The following is a 15,625-nucleotide window of genomic DNA, read 5'->3' as shown; positions in this document are numbered from 1 at the left end:
TAAATAAATCAGTGAGACAAAGAACCCACAGCGTCTTTCCTTCCATACAAGTCCCCAGTGCCTGCCCAGTTTTTCTGCTTCTTGTTCTGCAGAGTGGCAAGTACAAGGCCAGGTGTGTCTAAGTAAATGATGTCTATACCACCACCTCCATTCTGGGCCTTCAAGGCCCAGCATCACAGCGCAATCTAGAACCTTCTTTAAATAGTCACACTGCTCTTTCTAGGGGAAGCTGCAGCTACACCCACACCTCTGAGGAACCTGGCTTAGCTGACTGACATGGTCTAGAAATCTGTGTATCCAAAGAATCAGGATCCTTGAACAGGACTCAAATATCTTTTGGGAAACGCACTGAGTGACAGATTGACTGTTCTGATAAACTGTTTCATAATTATGTCGCTTATAATTTTAGCTTTTAGGTGGGGCTAGTATCATGAATTATAACTGTGCTGGGGGAGCTCCCAGGAGTTGGGAATGAGGGGGACAGAGATTCATTTGTGGTTGTTTGTCTGGGCTGTTATTGTGAGCTCTTAACTCCCTAACCTTCAGAGTCTCCTCATTCTGGCATTCGATAGTACCACCTCAGTTTAAATATTTTCAGTAGCTGCCAAGTGTCTGCAGGACAACATCTGAGGACTTCCACTTTACCAGCAAAGCATTCTTTTCTGCCTCTAGGAATTCACCCTGACCCTCTGTTTTTAGACCACAAGTGGAACCTATGTAGACTGAATCCTTCAGTGGGGACTTAACTGATTCACTGAGTTTGATTGATCCCAAATCCCACTCATGAATCAAAAGACAGAAAGTTCTACTCAGAGGAGCAGAGGGCACTTAGCTGTGAGCCAGTGCATCTGAAAGCTAGAAAATCCTGGACTCAGCCTCATCTTTTGCCACTGACTTGAAAAGAAAGAAAAGGAGCAGTATAGGAGTGAGACACAGAGTTCAAGTCACAGAATCAAACTGAGGCCTCGGTCAGTATTGAACTGAGACTCAGAGCCCAGGGGCCAGCAAGTTCTCGAGGAAAGAAGCAGCGAGAGCCAGTTCTTTAGAAAGTGCTTTCTGAAAGCTTGCAGGAAAAGACGAGTAAATAAACTGTGTGTCTCAAAGGGCCACACTACAGCTTCTACGACAAGGTTCTTTTTGTTTTGGTACTTTTGGTTTTCTTTTAAATTTGGTTTTGATGGGGGGGGGTGCAGATAAGTGGAATCTGACTGCATGTTGCGGAATCCACAAAGAATCCATAAAAGCTTTTAAAATAAAGTGTGCCTCTGAGTCCCAGGTATGTTGGTGCATGTCTGTGATCCTAGGGTTTGGGAAGGAGGATTACAAGTTTGAGTCCAGCCTGGGCTACTCTGTAAGATCCCATCTTATGTGGGTGGGTGGGGGCAGTATGATAGCCCCTTCAAGCCACAGAGAAGGAATCATTCTCTATAGCCAAGACATTAAATAAACTCATGGCAGTTCCAAGCCTGTGCCCTCTGGGAGTCAACTGGGCAAGGCCTTTGGATAGAGAGCAGTGACCCAGGTGAGGGGCCAGGGTAGCATCGGAAAGGGAGGTGGCTGTAATTTTACAAAGCTTTGTAAACCCAAGTGGGGATTACAGTACTCTATCCCAACAGCAGAGGTGAGCCAATGAAACCTCAGCTTTTGCAGCACGCATGGTGATGAGAAAATCTTGCAGGTGTGGTATTTGTTATTCAGGTCAGATGAGCACACGCCCCACTGTGGTGACAGATGAGAGATGACAAGGATGATGTCTTGATGGGCAGTCTGTCCAGACCAGCAATAGGTTCAGAGAGGATCTTGGGAATCATAGGGTGCCACCGCTGCCTACAGCTGTAGCTCATTTTGTTTGGTTTTGAAAGATTTACTGCACTATTTACCTGTGTGTTTGTGTGTGCATTTGTGCAAGTGCTCAGACAGGCCAGAAGAAGCCACTTGATGTCCTGGAGCTGGAGTAACAGGCAGTATGAGGGAACAGGGAGGCACACTCGGGACCCCAGGAAGAGCTGCCTGTGCTCTTAACCACTGAGCCATCTCTCCAGCCCCAAAGGGTTAGTTCGTCTGAAGCGCCTTGCCTCATTCATGCTTTTTGTTTGGATGTCACAAGTGCCTGCTGCCTGCCTGTGTGATCCTCATATCTACTGACACTGGCTAGATACCAGAGATCCGTGGTCAATGTGTCCTAGCTACAAGGCACAGGGGAGCCATTTTGATCACTTCAGCCTAGTCCAGCTTCTGATGACTGCAATCCAGCTGATGTCATCTAAAGCAAGAGACTCACCCACAGAACCCACAGAAACTTGGGAGATTGCTTAAGCCTGTGTTTTGGTTGGTTTGATACACAACAAAAGACATCTGTAGCATCTCCCATAAATAATCTGGTGTTGATGAAGTTATTGGTTTGGGTGGCATCACTTGGCAGAGATAATTGATCCCAGGTGACGAAACCTCCCAGAGATGGCACTCTGACCTGAAGGAGTACCCTGGCAGTATGACAGGCAGTATGAGTCCTGGGTCACATAATCTCAACTCAAAGGCTGTACACCCACCCACGAGCCTATGGGTGTCATTTTTTGAGGCACCATACCATAATCCATCTGGCCTTTATGATTAGGCTTGGGGGAGGGGAGTCACAAGAAGAATGAAAGCATAGAACAACACTTTACCATTTTTGAGAGTCAGGTTCTCACGGATCTCCTCATGGTCACAAGGGTGAGTGAAGTCAAAGATACTGTGTCCTGTTAGTTCTACCTGTTTTAAAAGCAAGGGCAGACTTGGTCACTCCTAATAATGAGGTCATATTTCAAGAGGGAAGCTGGGATACCTTCTAGATTTGGAGGCAAGGAGATTGAGTTGAGTGATCACTGACAGTCTATGAACACTAGGTCCACGGACTTACAGATGTAACAGTGCTATTGGTGGTGACAGGGACTTGATTCTTAAGGGTTGCCATGTTAATCTGGCAATAAGAGATCTGTCAGGATGGTCACAAGCCATGTCAAGCCCCTTGCCACGGAGGAGCGTGTTCCTGAGGCTTGTGGCCCAAGAGTCATAATCATCAGGATGGGCACACTTAAGAAGTCAAGAGAGATGGTAGCCAGGACCTAACAGTAGTCTGTATCCCCCAAATGAAGACATTTGCCCCTTATGAATGAGTCAGAGGAGGGTGTCACCTGGGTCAGTCCCATGAACTTGCTGATGTTTTCCGAAAGAAAGATCATATCACCATCTTGGGTCACCACAGCAATGAAACCCTCCAAGGCTTTCAGGTACAAGTTATCCATCTGCTGGTCAGCCTCAGCTTCGGATTCATTTTCAGAGCAGACTGGAAAGAGAAAGATAGACAACATGCTTGAGTGTGGTGTTAAAACAGACATGACTGAAGGGATGGAGGATGGTCAGGCATGGCTCCAGGGCACAAGGTGGCCTTCTTGGGAAATGCATATTGCCAACTATCCAAGTGTCTGCCACGTGCCTGATGAGTGGACACTAGATGAAACACCCAGAACACATTGCCAATGATTTTGGTACAGCGTGGTTGTTCTGGTAACAGTACTTGTGGTATCAGTAGTAATGATGGTGGTAGAGGCTAGAAATATTTTAGCTACTCATGTTGTGTGTGCAATAACCACAGGCAGCCACTGCACTGAACACAGGTGTTACAGTGACTCATGAAGTAGGAACTATCCCTGGTCTCACTTTACAGAGCTAGACTTAAAGTTAAGCCATTCGCCATAGGTTGTGAAGTCTAGAAAGCTAGCAAGCCCCAGGCGCCGAATACAGTGACCATGTCCAACCATCTTGCAAACTTTGCAGTCAAATATTGTATCTATTCCTAGATCTGTCTCCCAGCAGGCTAGGACTTTGGGTAACAACTGTTTGGACATCAGTTTCCTCATCGGCAAACCCGGAAGAGTGATTTCCATCACCTTGGTATCAACCATTGTGAACTCTTTACCCCATCTGTCCCGTCTAAGACATTGTCACTATCCTCACATCTTTCAGAGCCAAGCTGGAGAATTCATGTCACCCACCTCACAAAGCTAAATAAACCCTCACACCTGCTGCAGTGTGGCACCCACGTAGGGGTGCAGAGAGCAAGTGCTCCAGGGGTTGGAGGAGGAGAATTAGTTCGCAGTAGTGGAGAGGTGGCAACTCTTTCTAAAGAGGCAGGGTTGAGAAGACTCATGATGCAGAGTTCACACTAGGATGGAAAGAGAGGCTTGTCAGTCTGGACAGGACTGGGCTGCCACTCCGAAACACATGCGGCAAGGCTTCCTCCCAGGACCCAGAAGAGCCTGCCTGGATGTAGAAGATCCATTCCCCAGGTACCAGAGACTGGACAAGTAAAGAAAGCCCAGCATTCTGCAGGACCTCCTTTTCCAGCCCAAGGGGCAGAGAGGTGGCATCTCAGAGCACTACTCTGGGGACATTAGTCTGGGAATAGCATACAGAATAGTTTCAAAAGAATGAAACTTAGAGGCACAAAACAGAGTGAGAGACTAAACAGGCAGATGCTAGGGTGGGGGGGGGGTAACATGGGGGAAAGATCTACCCCAAACATTGTACTCTGTATACCCTGGACTACCAAGTCCACCTTTGTTATCTGCAAAATATAGGCTTTGCTCTTGTCCAGACAAAAAGAACTCCCAGGCCCTGGCCCTTCGCTGTTGTCCTCAGACTACAGACTGTACCTTCCTCTAATTCATTATTTAGTGCCAAATGTACCTGTGCTTTGAAAATCTGCATTCAACCAGGTGTGGTAGTCCAGGCCCTTAATCCCAGCTCTCAGGAGGCAGAAGCAAGTGGATCTCTGAGTCTAAGATCAGCCTGGTGTCTACATAGTGAGTTTAAGGCTAGCCAGAGCTACATAATATGACCGTGTCTCAAAGAATAGAAACAGCAACAACAATGAGAATATGCATTCATCTAGCACAAGCATCAGTCCAAGAATGCCTGGCAGGCTGCCACTTAAGATAGTTAATATTTACTGGTGTAAAAGGAGACTTTCAAATGGAGACTCTTCCTGGGAGCACAAAATGCAGTTAGATAGCTGGGCCACTTGGCGAGTGGCATCACGCTGTGCAGTCAAGACCAAAGACCCTTGCTGAAGCAAGGACATTGGGTTTGTTTAGTTCTCCTTTCTTCCTTTCTGTGAACCCTCCAATGTGAGCACCCGAAGAACGGCCCTGGATGAGCAGATGCTCCTGTGAAGGGGCTTTGGTGGACCTTCTGGGGACCAGCTACTTTTCAAGGCACAGAACATGCTGGAGCTGCAGATCCTGCTACTTCTGCAAATGGGACTGTTCTCCTGGCAACCTTTCTTTAGTTTACCAAAAGGATGAGCCACAGTGAAGGCAATGCCGCCTCTTCATACCCAGTTCAAGCAGCCAAAGCATCCTACCACCTCCCTATGCCACCCTTCGGCAGTTTCCTGGACCAACATGGATGATCACACTGTGGGAAGCCAAGTGAAGCAGCTGCTGGTGTTAGCACCTCCATGGAGCATCCATGTGTAAACAGGGGTGTCAGGAGAGAGGGTACCAGGATACATCAAGACCTCCTGAGGTTAAGAAAGAACTTCTCGGCCTGGGACTGCTATGACATTTATGGTGTTTTGTGTCAAGTAAAAAATGTGGAAACTGTCGCTGAAAAAAAATCAAGCCAAGCCCAAGACCCTTGCCAGTATGAGGAGACTATACCCCATCCAGGATGGTGCTGGAGGGGTCCACTCCTGGCTTCCTTCATAATTCAGGGAGTCTGGGTGTGCTTTTCTCCCCGCCCCCCTCCACTTTTTAAAAACCAAGTTCAGATGGTGTCAAAGCTGTTGCTCCAGGAGCCATTTGCTGTGGCCTACCTCAACTTCAGGTTGTATTACTAGCCCCTGTGTAGAGAAAGCCAGCCAGTCTGGACAGGGGCACCTGATCTAGAAAATGGGCAAGGAGAGGGTTTCAGCTGCATTTGGGTTACACTAGCTAGGTGGCCACTTTTTCCAGACAAGCTGAGACCAGCCCTGAAGCCTACTGAGAAGTTGTTTTCTATTCAGCATCTTTGATCTCAGTCAGTAACACTGACTTCAAAACCTGGAGTAATCCCAAAACAGCCTATTTGGGTTAACTAGGCCCAGGGAAAAGTTCTGCTTAAAGTTTCCTGTTTTTAACAGGCCTAGCACAGCCAAGCGGCTTTCCGTAGTGTCCAGTCCGCTTACTTCCAGGAGGTGGCGAAATTGGCTGCAATTGGCTACAAGTGGCGGGTTGACTAGCCTTTGGAGGGAAGGAAGAAGAATGCTCTGGGGCCAAGAAGAGAAACAGAACATCTTGAGACTGAAGTCACAATGGCTACAGGGTCAAGGACACCAGCAGTCTGTCCCATTCCCCCCTCTGCCCCCCCCCACCCTGGGGCATCCAGGCTCAGGCGTGGCCTCTTCCTTCAATGGAACTTTTTGCTCTTGCAGCACCTGCTTACCCTCCTGAGAGTCTCCAAGGAACGCAGCCAAGTCACTCCCAGCCTGGACAAGGGAGGCAGATGTCCCTGGCTCCTGCACCCAGAGCCCTGAGCCTCATGTCTCATCTCCGCTGAAGACTGCTATGCCTTACCATTGTACACATCATGTTTTCCCCTAAATGTCAATATCTGACCCTGCACTGGGCGTGGGGAGAGAGGTACTCCCTGCACAGTTACTGAGAGTTTAACGCTCTGTCGGTCCTGGGCTGCAGAAAAGTAATTGGTTCACCAATGCCACCCATTACACATGCAGCCCTGTCTCAGGAAGAACTGGGGATACCGAAAGGATAAAGGCAATCCTACCCTTCAGGGATCAACAGACTTCCAAGGAAGCAACCCGCTAAAAGGAGTCTAAAGTCTTCCTGAGGACCCTGGCAACAATGGAAGAGTGAGCCGCTGGCACAAAATAAAGTCCATGCTCGCTAAGGTACTGGCTGGGTCTTTTCATTATCTTGGGTTTTGACATCCTGACCGCTTGCTTCCCCAGGCCTGCCAGGGTTGAAATCTCAGAGAAGGACTGGGGTATATGGACCAGCTGTCTCCACCGAGGAGGAGCAGGGTCTCAGTTAGAGAGCACAAGATTCTTTAATGCTAAAAATAGCGCCAGTAAACAGGCTTTGATGACTCCCTGCAGCCAGGATATGTGCTGTGAGGAGGGGTCAGAGCACCTTTTCCGGAGCGCCACTCATTTCCTTCAAGGCAGCACCACCCATGTTGGGTGGCATATCAGGACAGTAGAGCTGGCCATCCCAGGGAAGCAGAGCATGCAGCTTCTGACTAGGTCTCTAAGGCCCAGCTGTGCCAGCGGCGAGGGTGGCTAGGATGCTGGCTACATACATTCTCACTCTAGCAGGTTAATTTGTCTCAGCATTTCCTTCTTCAAGACATCAACCATTCCTAACAAGGTCAGATACAGGCTTCCTGCTCCAAGGGTGCTTGCAACTTAGCTATCTCTGCAGGGTCTTTCCTGTCAAAGCCTCTGCCTGTGCAATTCCTCCCATCCCAGCATCACCCCAGTGCTCATGCCCTTCCGGTTACACTGACAGCAAATCCAGTACCACATAAGCCACTTACGGCATCATCAGCTGTACCTTATACTCCCACTGTGGGCAGGCCTGGGCTGTCTCACACTTTTGGCAGGGGGGTAGATCTCACCTGGTCTCACTGGACTCCTGGTGTGCGCCCCAGAAGTTCACCACCAGAGATTTTTATTTTGTTCTTTCCATATCTGCTCATCCCATCTTCCCTCTCCGTATTAGCTTCCATAAAATGCAATGCGGGGCTGTGTTCAGTTGATACCTATTGATTGACTAGACTGTTTGCGTTAGGAGACGGCTGTGAACAGGTTAGTATTTCTTGAAGGGACTGCTGGCTCTCTCAGCCATTAACATCCTGGCATGAATCATCTTACTGGCTTTCTTCCACACAGGATGGTAAAAGGCCTTGATCTGGAGCATAGTGGGGCCAGGGAGTGGCACAGTAAGACAATTGGGATGGAAACCAGGAAAAATAGGTCTGACCGCGAGGCAGAGGAGGGCACAGAGACCACATCTGCTGCCGAAATTTTGTCCCCCGCATCCCAGTTTTCCTGATGGAAAGGTCACAGTGAAAACTTTAAAATCTGCACGTCCCAAATTCTAACATCTTTCCCTGAACAATCTGGGGACCAGGACATCTTCACCACCTCCTGTGACGGGTATGTGTCTTCACTAGACAAATGCCAGGAATGCAAAATACACCTGGCATTTATCTCTAGAAACCCGGCTTTGTGTTGCTCTCCAGCTCTACAATAAAGAGAATGTACGTTTTAGCAGGTATGAATCTGGGGAGGCCTCAGGTTAGTTTCAGAGTAAAAAGCACATTTCGCACACTGACTGTGGTCTAAAGCTCCTGGAATGCAGAAGTGACTCCCCTTCAGTCCCAGAGTGCAGGGCTCATCTCAAAAGAGAACTTAAGACAACCAAGTGATATTTCCACTCATGGTCCCGCCAGAGCGTGTTCTGTCCTCAGCCCAGCGTGGAAGAGAGTATCATAAAGCCATTGTTCCAGTTTGCTTCCTGTGATAGGGATCTCAACCGAGGTCCCGACCCACAGTCTGTATTTCTCAGTGTTGGAGGCTTCCTCTCCAACATTCCCACACACAACAGCCTACTGTGCAAATCAAAGGGAAGTGTGTTACTAAGTAAAGAAACCCTAATGCCGCTTGAACGCTGAGGCATACAACCTCAGTTTACTTAGATAATGAACTTGTAGTTTGTTTTGACTTGGGAAAGTGTATATATGCAGTAACACTGGGCCCAGGGACGTTAGTCTTACCCCTGGTGTTTCTTTTACATTTCTCCAAAAGGTCAATTCCTTTTCTCAAAATTATTTCTAAGCTATAACTTGTGCAGCAACCTAGAGACTAAGGTCTTTCATAACATTCAACACTGTTGCAGGTTAATATCATTATTCCCTCTGTGTTATAAAGAAACTATGTTCCAATGAGAGAAAGATGTATAAGGCATTGCAGGGAGAGATGACAGCCACACTAACACCCCAAATGCAGGAGGATATCTGCTCAAAGATCCTGTAATCTTTTAAGTCATATAGAAAAAAAAAAAAACAAACAAACCAAAACAAAACATAAAAACCTATGACTCAGAGTTGACAAGATGGCTAAGCACTGTGAATTGGATCCCTACAATCTATGGTGGGGAGAGAACCAACTCCCAGAAGTGGTCCTCTGACCTAGACACACACACACACACACACACACACACACACACACACACACACACGCAAATAAGTAAAATTTCAAAACATTTATTTAGTCAGGTGTGGTGGCACATGCCTTTGATCCCAGAACTTGGGAGGTAGGAGGCACAGTTCAAGGCCAGCCTGGCCCACAAAGCGAGCTCCAGAACAGCCAGAGCTACACAGCGAAACCCTGTCTCAAATAATAAAAATCAAGAACAGATGAGAGGACCCTGGGGAGGTAGTTAAAAGAGCATAAAAACACTCCCTCACAGGCAGGAAGGGCTGGATTTGAAACCTCAGTGTTCATGTAAAAGCCAAGCTTGGCTGTGTATGCCCATGATCCCAGAGTTGAAGGGCAAAGAAAGGTAGATCCTGGCAGTTTGCTGGCCAGCCAACCTAGCCAAAAGAGTGAGCTTTGGGTTGAATGAGGTTGAATGAGAGACCCTGCCTCAAAGAAATGAGGTGGAGGCAATAGAGCAAGACCCCAGTAGGGATGGGTAGGAAAAGGGTTGTTTTGCATTCTATCCCTAATGTTTTCTACAAGTGGTCCAGGGAAGGCCTGGTAGAGAAAAAGGTAAGCCATCACCTCCTCCATGGGGTGTGCTCATTTTATGAAAACTTCTCCATCAGGGATGCCAGGACCAGATGACATAAAGTAGAAACTTATTTAAAAAATCATCTTCTGACTTTCCTCTCTTCGGGACAGAGAGCCCTAGAGCTGATGTGCCAATGGCTCTGACCTGTCTATGCTTGAGCTGTCTAGGAGGTAGATAATTCTTGCTGTCAACACTCAGAGCTCCTGGGATGTGTGATGTTTGGTGTTGTACCTGTGGCTTCACAGAGCATGCGGCATGTGGGAGAGGTTGCACCAGGATATGTGAACACAGGCATGCTGAGAAGATACAACGCTACCCTAACCCGAGACCTCAGCAAGTCTGGGTGCAACGGCAGACGGAAATACACAGGCCTCCGTGTGGACGAGCACAGACAATGTGTTCCTGGTACAAGAGCAAAACACAGACACAGCTCTGAGAACCTCCTGTCCATACACTGCTTGTGGCTACTCCTGGTCAGTCTCCAGCTGCTTCCCCTTGGACGTTGGCTCCCTGACCCTCTCCAGAATCTTTGCCTGACCGGCTTAGCAGAATCCTATGAATCACTTATCTATCCCTCTCACTTCTCCAGCGGGACAAACCTCTGTATAAGAAAGGCATGTGAGTGGTCTGGGATGGATTCTCCATCAGTCTGCCTTTTATTTGGCAATCCAGGCTTTACAGGGCCTGTGCTTCCCTCTGCCATTTGCACCGGCAACTGAGTGCTTACTATATTGTTCTGCTGGCTGCCTTGCTTTCCCCAGTATCTGCTTGTTTCTGTGACAGTTCAGTTATCCAGGCCTTGCAGCACAGGTTTAGCCTCCAGCCTCTGGGCCCCCTGAACAGTCAGCCTCTCCCCCGAAGGTCTTTCCCGCACATCCTTCCTGTGCACAGGGCCCAGAATAGCACTGGTCCCGTCTGGCTTCCCTGCCTCACACTGGACTCTCTCTGAGTGAAGGGGCTCTTTCCTAAAATACTTATGTCGTTACAGGACGGCAGAAGGAGTCCACCTCCAGAGCGCCACACTCACTTAGGAAAACTGAATCACACAATCTCTGTTCGTCTTTGACTGCCTCGCTTGCTCATGCCCTCGGCCTCACTGCCCCACGCTGCCCAGTTTCCTTACACAACCGATAAACTCAACAAGACCGCACATAGGATCTGAAAGTGGAAATCCCAGGCTGCCTCCTCTTCCTGGTGGGGCCTAACAGGAAATGGTTTTTGAAGAATGCAACGCTGAGAACGGAAAAAAAAAAATTTTTTTTTCTTATAGACTGTTGTTGGAGAGATTCTAGGGAAAGGAGAACATGTCACCGCCTGGCTGAGAATGTGATGCCTGAGGCTGTCATCTACCAAGGGGCTATCCTAGCAGGAACAAGTACAGCTAAGCTACTGTCCCCATTAATTCCTACCCCCTGCCCCACCTCAGTAAGTATGGATGATTCCAGTCTACAGGCAACGAAACCAAGGTTCCTAGACATTGCATGGCCTGCCTAACTGTATAGAAGGAGGGGATAAATGGATGAGGCACACCCTGGCCAATGTCCTAGAGATGTGGCTGGAAGACAAGGACAAAAGGCTTCCTGCAGAGTCACCATAGTGGGGCACAGGGCTCACAGCCAGATGTAGCCAAGCTGGGCTTCTAGCAGCTGTTGTCTACTCTGGAAGCCCCTTTTATCCCTTGCTTTGGTGCTCATGCTCTTTGCTTGGGCCTCTCCTTGACCTCTTCTCCTGGGTGTACTCATGAAGACCATTGGCAGAGAGGAGATGGTTAAAATGAAGGAACAGGGCCAGCAAGATGGCTGAGTAGGTAGATGTGCTTGCTGCCAAGACTGAGGAACTGAGTCCAAGCCCGGCCCGAACCCAGATGATGGAAGAGGAGAACAGAATGGACTCCTGAAAGTTGTTCTCTGGCCTCCATATGTACCCACATACACAACCACACTCACACACTCATGTAAAACTAAAGGCATTTGTTGACCTTTTTGTGGGTGTATATTTGTAGAGTAATAGGTCTTGGGGTAAGGCCTAAGGACATGCCAGCCTCAGGCAGGAACTGCCAGCCTTACCTGAGGACAGGAGCTTGTGTGTCCGCAGGAAGCTGATAGCTAGCCGCATGATGGAGGCTTTGTCCAGGTGGGAGCTTACACTGTGAGGCAGTGGTAACTCATGAGCCAGTTCATAGAAGACCTCCGTCTCCTTGCTGCGTCGGCACCTTGCAGCATCTCGGGATTTCTCCTTCCTCAGCTCGGAGCTGCTCCTACATAAAGAAGGAGGGGGTTAGTCCCTGGAACATCACTGGCATCCTATCACACTCCTGGTAGAGCCATGCTCCCCACCCCTCTCCCCATCCATGGTAAAGTCATTCTCCCACTGAACCAATCTGGGCTCAGCCCAGGGGAACTGGGAACAGGCTGCTTTCTGTTATTGGTTCTTCTTTTGTGGATATTGGTGTCTTCTCAAATGGCTTCCTTCTCCCACATTCTTGTGGGAGCCAACACTTGGCTTCTCACGGGAAGGGTTTCAACGAAGACTTGATGATTAAATGAATTAACAGCCCTTGGGGACAGGGTTCAAAATCCAATGATGGAAAGGAAAGGATGAAGAACACATGGTGTTGTCGAAGGCTCTGAAGAACAAGGTTCTCTTTTTCCAGGTAAGATGTACTCAGTAAAAATGAAGCCCTGTCCTGGGCCTTGGTCCTGGTTCAGATCTGACAGGGGTGCCATAGAGGAGGCTGAAGACATCAGTAAAGCCCAGAGAGAGCACGAGGCAGGACACCTCAGTTCACACTCAAAAGTGTGTGCCTACGAGGGATAAAAGGCAGTACACCCAAAGCCCTCTGGCTTAGCCTACCAGACCAACTCTTGCTTGTTTTCCTCTTTGTTTGAAGGACAGGAGAAGAAAGACATACACCCACACCCAAACCTGCCACTCTCAGGAGTGGGGTGGGGGGTGGAGGGGTTCTTAGGAAGTCAATATCAAGTGCTAACACGGGCAAGTCAGAACACCTAGAAGTCTTAACTTCTCTGCTTGCTAACTACCTAAGAAGGCTCTTAGCATCCCCTCATTGGTACCCACTTGACAGTTATTGTGAGAGCTTAATGTGATCATCTATGTGGAACCTTTCAGTATTAGCTTAATAGTTAAAAACAAAACAAACTATCAACAGATAGGACAACTGTCATGTTATCCAGGAAAACAGCTAGAAATACAGTAAATAATAAGCATTCTTACAATGTTCACAGTATCATAATCATACAGTTTAATGTAGTCCAGCTATGATTTTAGACAGTACAGCATTAGCATCTTCAAACTTCACAGCTTGCTTTGAGAGTAGCAATTATTAGCATCCCTGATTTACAGATGAGAACAACAGGCCCACAGAAGCTAAATAAATAATCCACCTGTGGCTGCCCCCCTGATTTACCAGATGAGAAAACAGGCCCACAGAGGCTAAATAAATAATCCACCTGTGGCTGCCAGCTGATAAGTGGAGACTTGAACTCTGCCCTGGGCAGGGCAACCCCACAGCCCAGGCACTTAGTCATTAGTGACTGTTAAGAGCTGCAGAGTAATGGAGTTAGGGAGCCCCACCTCCACCCCACCCCAGCCTCATTATCTATGTTTTCTTGTGTTTCTATAAATAACACAGATTACTTGTATAATAAAGGCATTCGTTTGTTTTTTTGTTTCTGTAGAAGATGTTCGATGTGTTTTGTGGCTGTCAAGGCTTGATGTAATCAGCTCCAGCCTGGCTCATTCTACCTTCCCTTCTGAGGTTGCCAAACCCAGGGTTTGCTTTCCCTTTTGTTTGGCTTTGAGCCTCTTGTTATCTGGGCAGAACATCGCTATTTGGGGATTCCTGGAATGTTGGCATGCCTCTCACCCCCTTGATGATTTGAGGCAGAAGCCCTGTTTTGACTTTACAGCAAGCATACTTCATTGGCAGACACAGATCCCTGGATAGATGGACTACCCACTGGATGCAACACTCCGGTCAAGCAGAACCTTGTGAGAAATTGTGACGCGAGGGAATTCGCTTTGCCTGTCCTCTCTCCCCTTTGTCTTCCTTGTCTCTCACTTTCTCCTCCACTCTCCCCGACTTGTAGATCTCAGGAACACCACACCTCTGCACCAAATCCATCTCACCCTCTAAGAACCCGCCCTTTGCGAGAGTTTGCATCTTCTACCAGACTTTACTGCCCCCTAGATTTTGCATCTTCATCCCGAGTTCATCATGGTGGGATGTGACTGAGGGCTCCCAGGCTTTTTGGTGTCAGAGAGGCAGGCAGGAGGGGTGCCTACAGGGGAATCCTACAGCACTGGGTCTTAAGATCCAGTTAGGAGATGCTGAATTCCACTCCAGCACCAGCCCTCACACTGCCTGACGACAGCAGGGTTAACACATGACCAAGCCATTAGAAATATCTAAAATAGCCATGCTGGGGTGGAGCAATCATCACAGACTGTGTCTTAGCAGCAACACCTTCATGGACAAAGCCCCTCACCTTGTCAAGACTCCAACCTTAGAGAAGAAGCTCCCCATGGCTGAGGAAGAGCTCTGGAAAAGAGGCTACTTTTAAAGGCAGGGTTCTGTTTGGCATTGGAGATTTGAGTTGTGTCACATTCCTTCAACCACACAAACACTATTACAGCACTGTTCAGCCACTGCATCAAGAACTGTCCCTATCATCCCAATATACTCTTCTTCCCGACACAGTTCAGTAGACACTGCAATTTACAGATAGGGAAACTGAGGCTTAGAACATATTATTCCATTTTCCCAAGGCCTTAAAACCAGAACCTGCATAAGCCTTTGGAGAGTTTCCAGCGAGTGAGCAGGCAAGCTCCTAGTTTTATCCTTGCAGCCATGTGAGAAGTGCAGGCAGGTGGTACCTATGCCCCCATTTCAAGGACCTGGAAACTGAGAAACAGCCAGGTTAAGTGGCTTGCCTATAGCAATTACCTAATTAGTGGCATAGACAGGGATAAAACCTTAACCCCCCGGCCCACACCAGTACTCTTTTCAATGTTCATCTGTAGGGGACAGTACCCCTCCTTGGTGAGAAAGAAGAAACCTCCTCATCTTAAACATTTAGAGGAAGAAAGGCTGAGAACCTGCAGCAGGGCCCTTGGTTCATCTTAGCTCCCTTGTGTCTCCAGTGGCACCCTAGAACCAGCTTGGTTTTAATTAGATTAGCTAGTTAACCTTGACATAGTCCAGAGATGTCTAATGTTGACTTCTTAGAAAAATAGGCAAAAATTTACTGTAACACAGAAATCATTTAATTAGCTACCCTGAAGACCAGGAATAAGTAACATGAAGAATAAGAGTGAGTAACAGAAGCTTGAGCTTGTTCATTGGCCATAATGCTGTCTGCCCATCTGAATTTGGAGAAGAAAATGCATGCTCTGAGCTCTGCCTCCCTCACCTGTAAACAGGAAGTTTGAGATTCTGTGTCTCATCAGGATAAAATGTGGTGAGGACTCTCTAGAAGGCTCTCTGGCAATGGCAACTATCATGGCAGATTGAAGATCCATCGTCTGGCTACCATGAGCATCAGTTGCATTTGGATTCTGTCATAATACCTGTCCTTTGTCATCTAGCTGGCTGTCAGGGTACAGGACTATGTCACGAAAGCTGATCCTGGCCAGTTCTGCATGTCACATTTGGGCATCTTCCTAGGTTGACAAAGTGTTTCATTTTCTTCCAAGATGGGCCCTACAATTATCACATTTTGTTTTTCTTTATTGAGTGACACTCCTAAAATTTATGTGTTAGAATC

The 15,625-nt window shown here is 47.8% G+C and overlaps 1 protein-coding gene across 1 annotated transcript in view; it reads right to left on the bottom strand.

Annotated features, from left to right (window-relative positions):
* Epas1 (endothelial PAS domain protein 1) overlaps positions 1 to 15,625 on the bottom strand; it is an 80,737-nt gene that overhangs the window by 23,995 nt on the left and 41,117 nt on the right. Inside the window, exons 2-4 of the mRNA XM_051175212.1 lie at positions 11,906 to 12,096; positions 3,174 to 3,325; positions 2,667 to 2,751 (exon numbers count right to left, since the gene is read on the bottom strand). Coding sequence (XP_051031169.1) covers positions 2,667 to 2,751; positions 3,174 to 3,325; positions 11,906 to 12,096 — 428 coding nt within the window. The remainder of the gene's footprint in view (positions 1 to 2,666; positions 2,752 to 3,173; positions 3,326 to 11,905; positions 12,097 to 15,625) is intronic.

The sequence above is a fragment of the Phodopus roborovskii genome, unplaced genomic scaffold (genome assembly GCF_943737965.1).
Source record: "Phodopus roborovskii unplaced genomic scaffold, PHOROB, whole genome shotgun sequence".
NCBI classification, from domain to species: Eukaryota; Metazoa; Chordata; class Mammalia; order Rodentia; family Cricetidae; genus Phodopus; species Phodopus roborovskii.
Note: the sequence above shows the minus strand (reverse complement) of the source record. Positions and strands in the feature narration are given on the sequence as shown.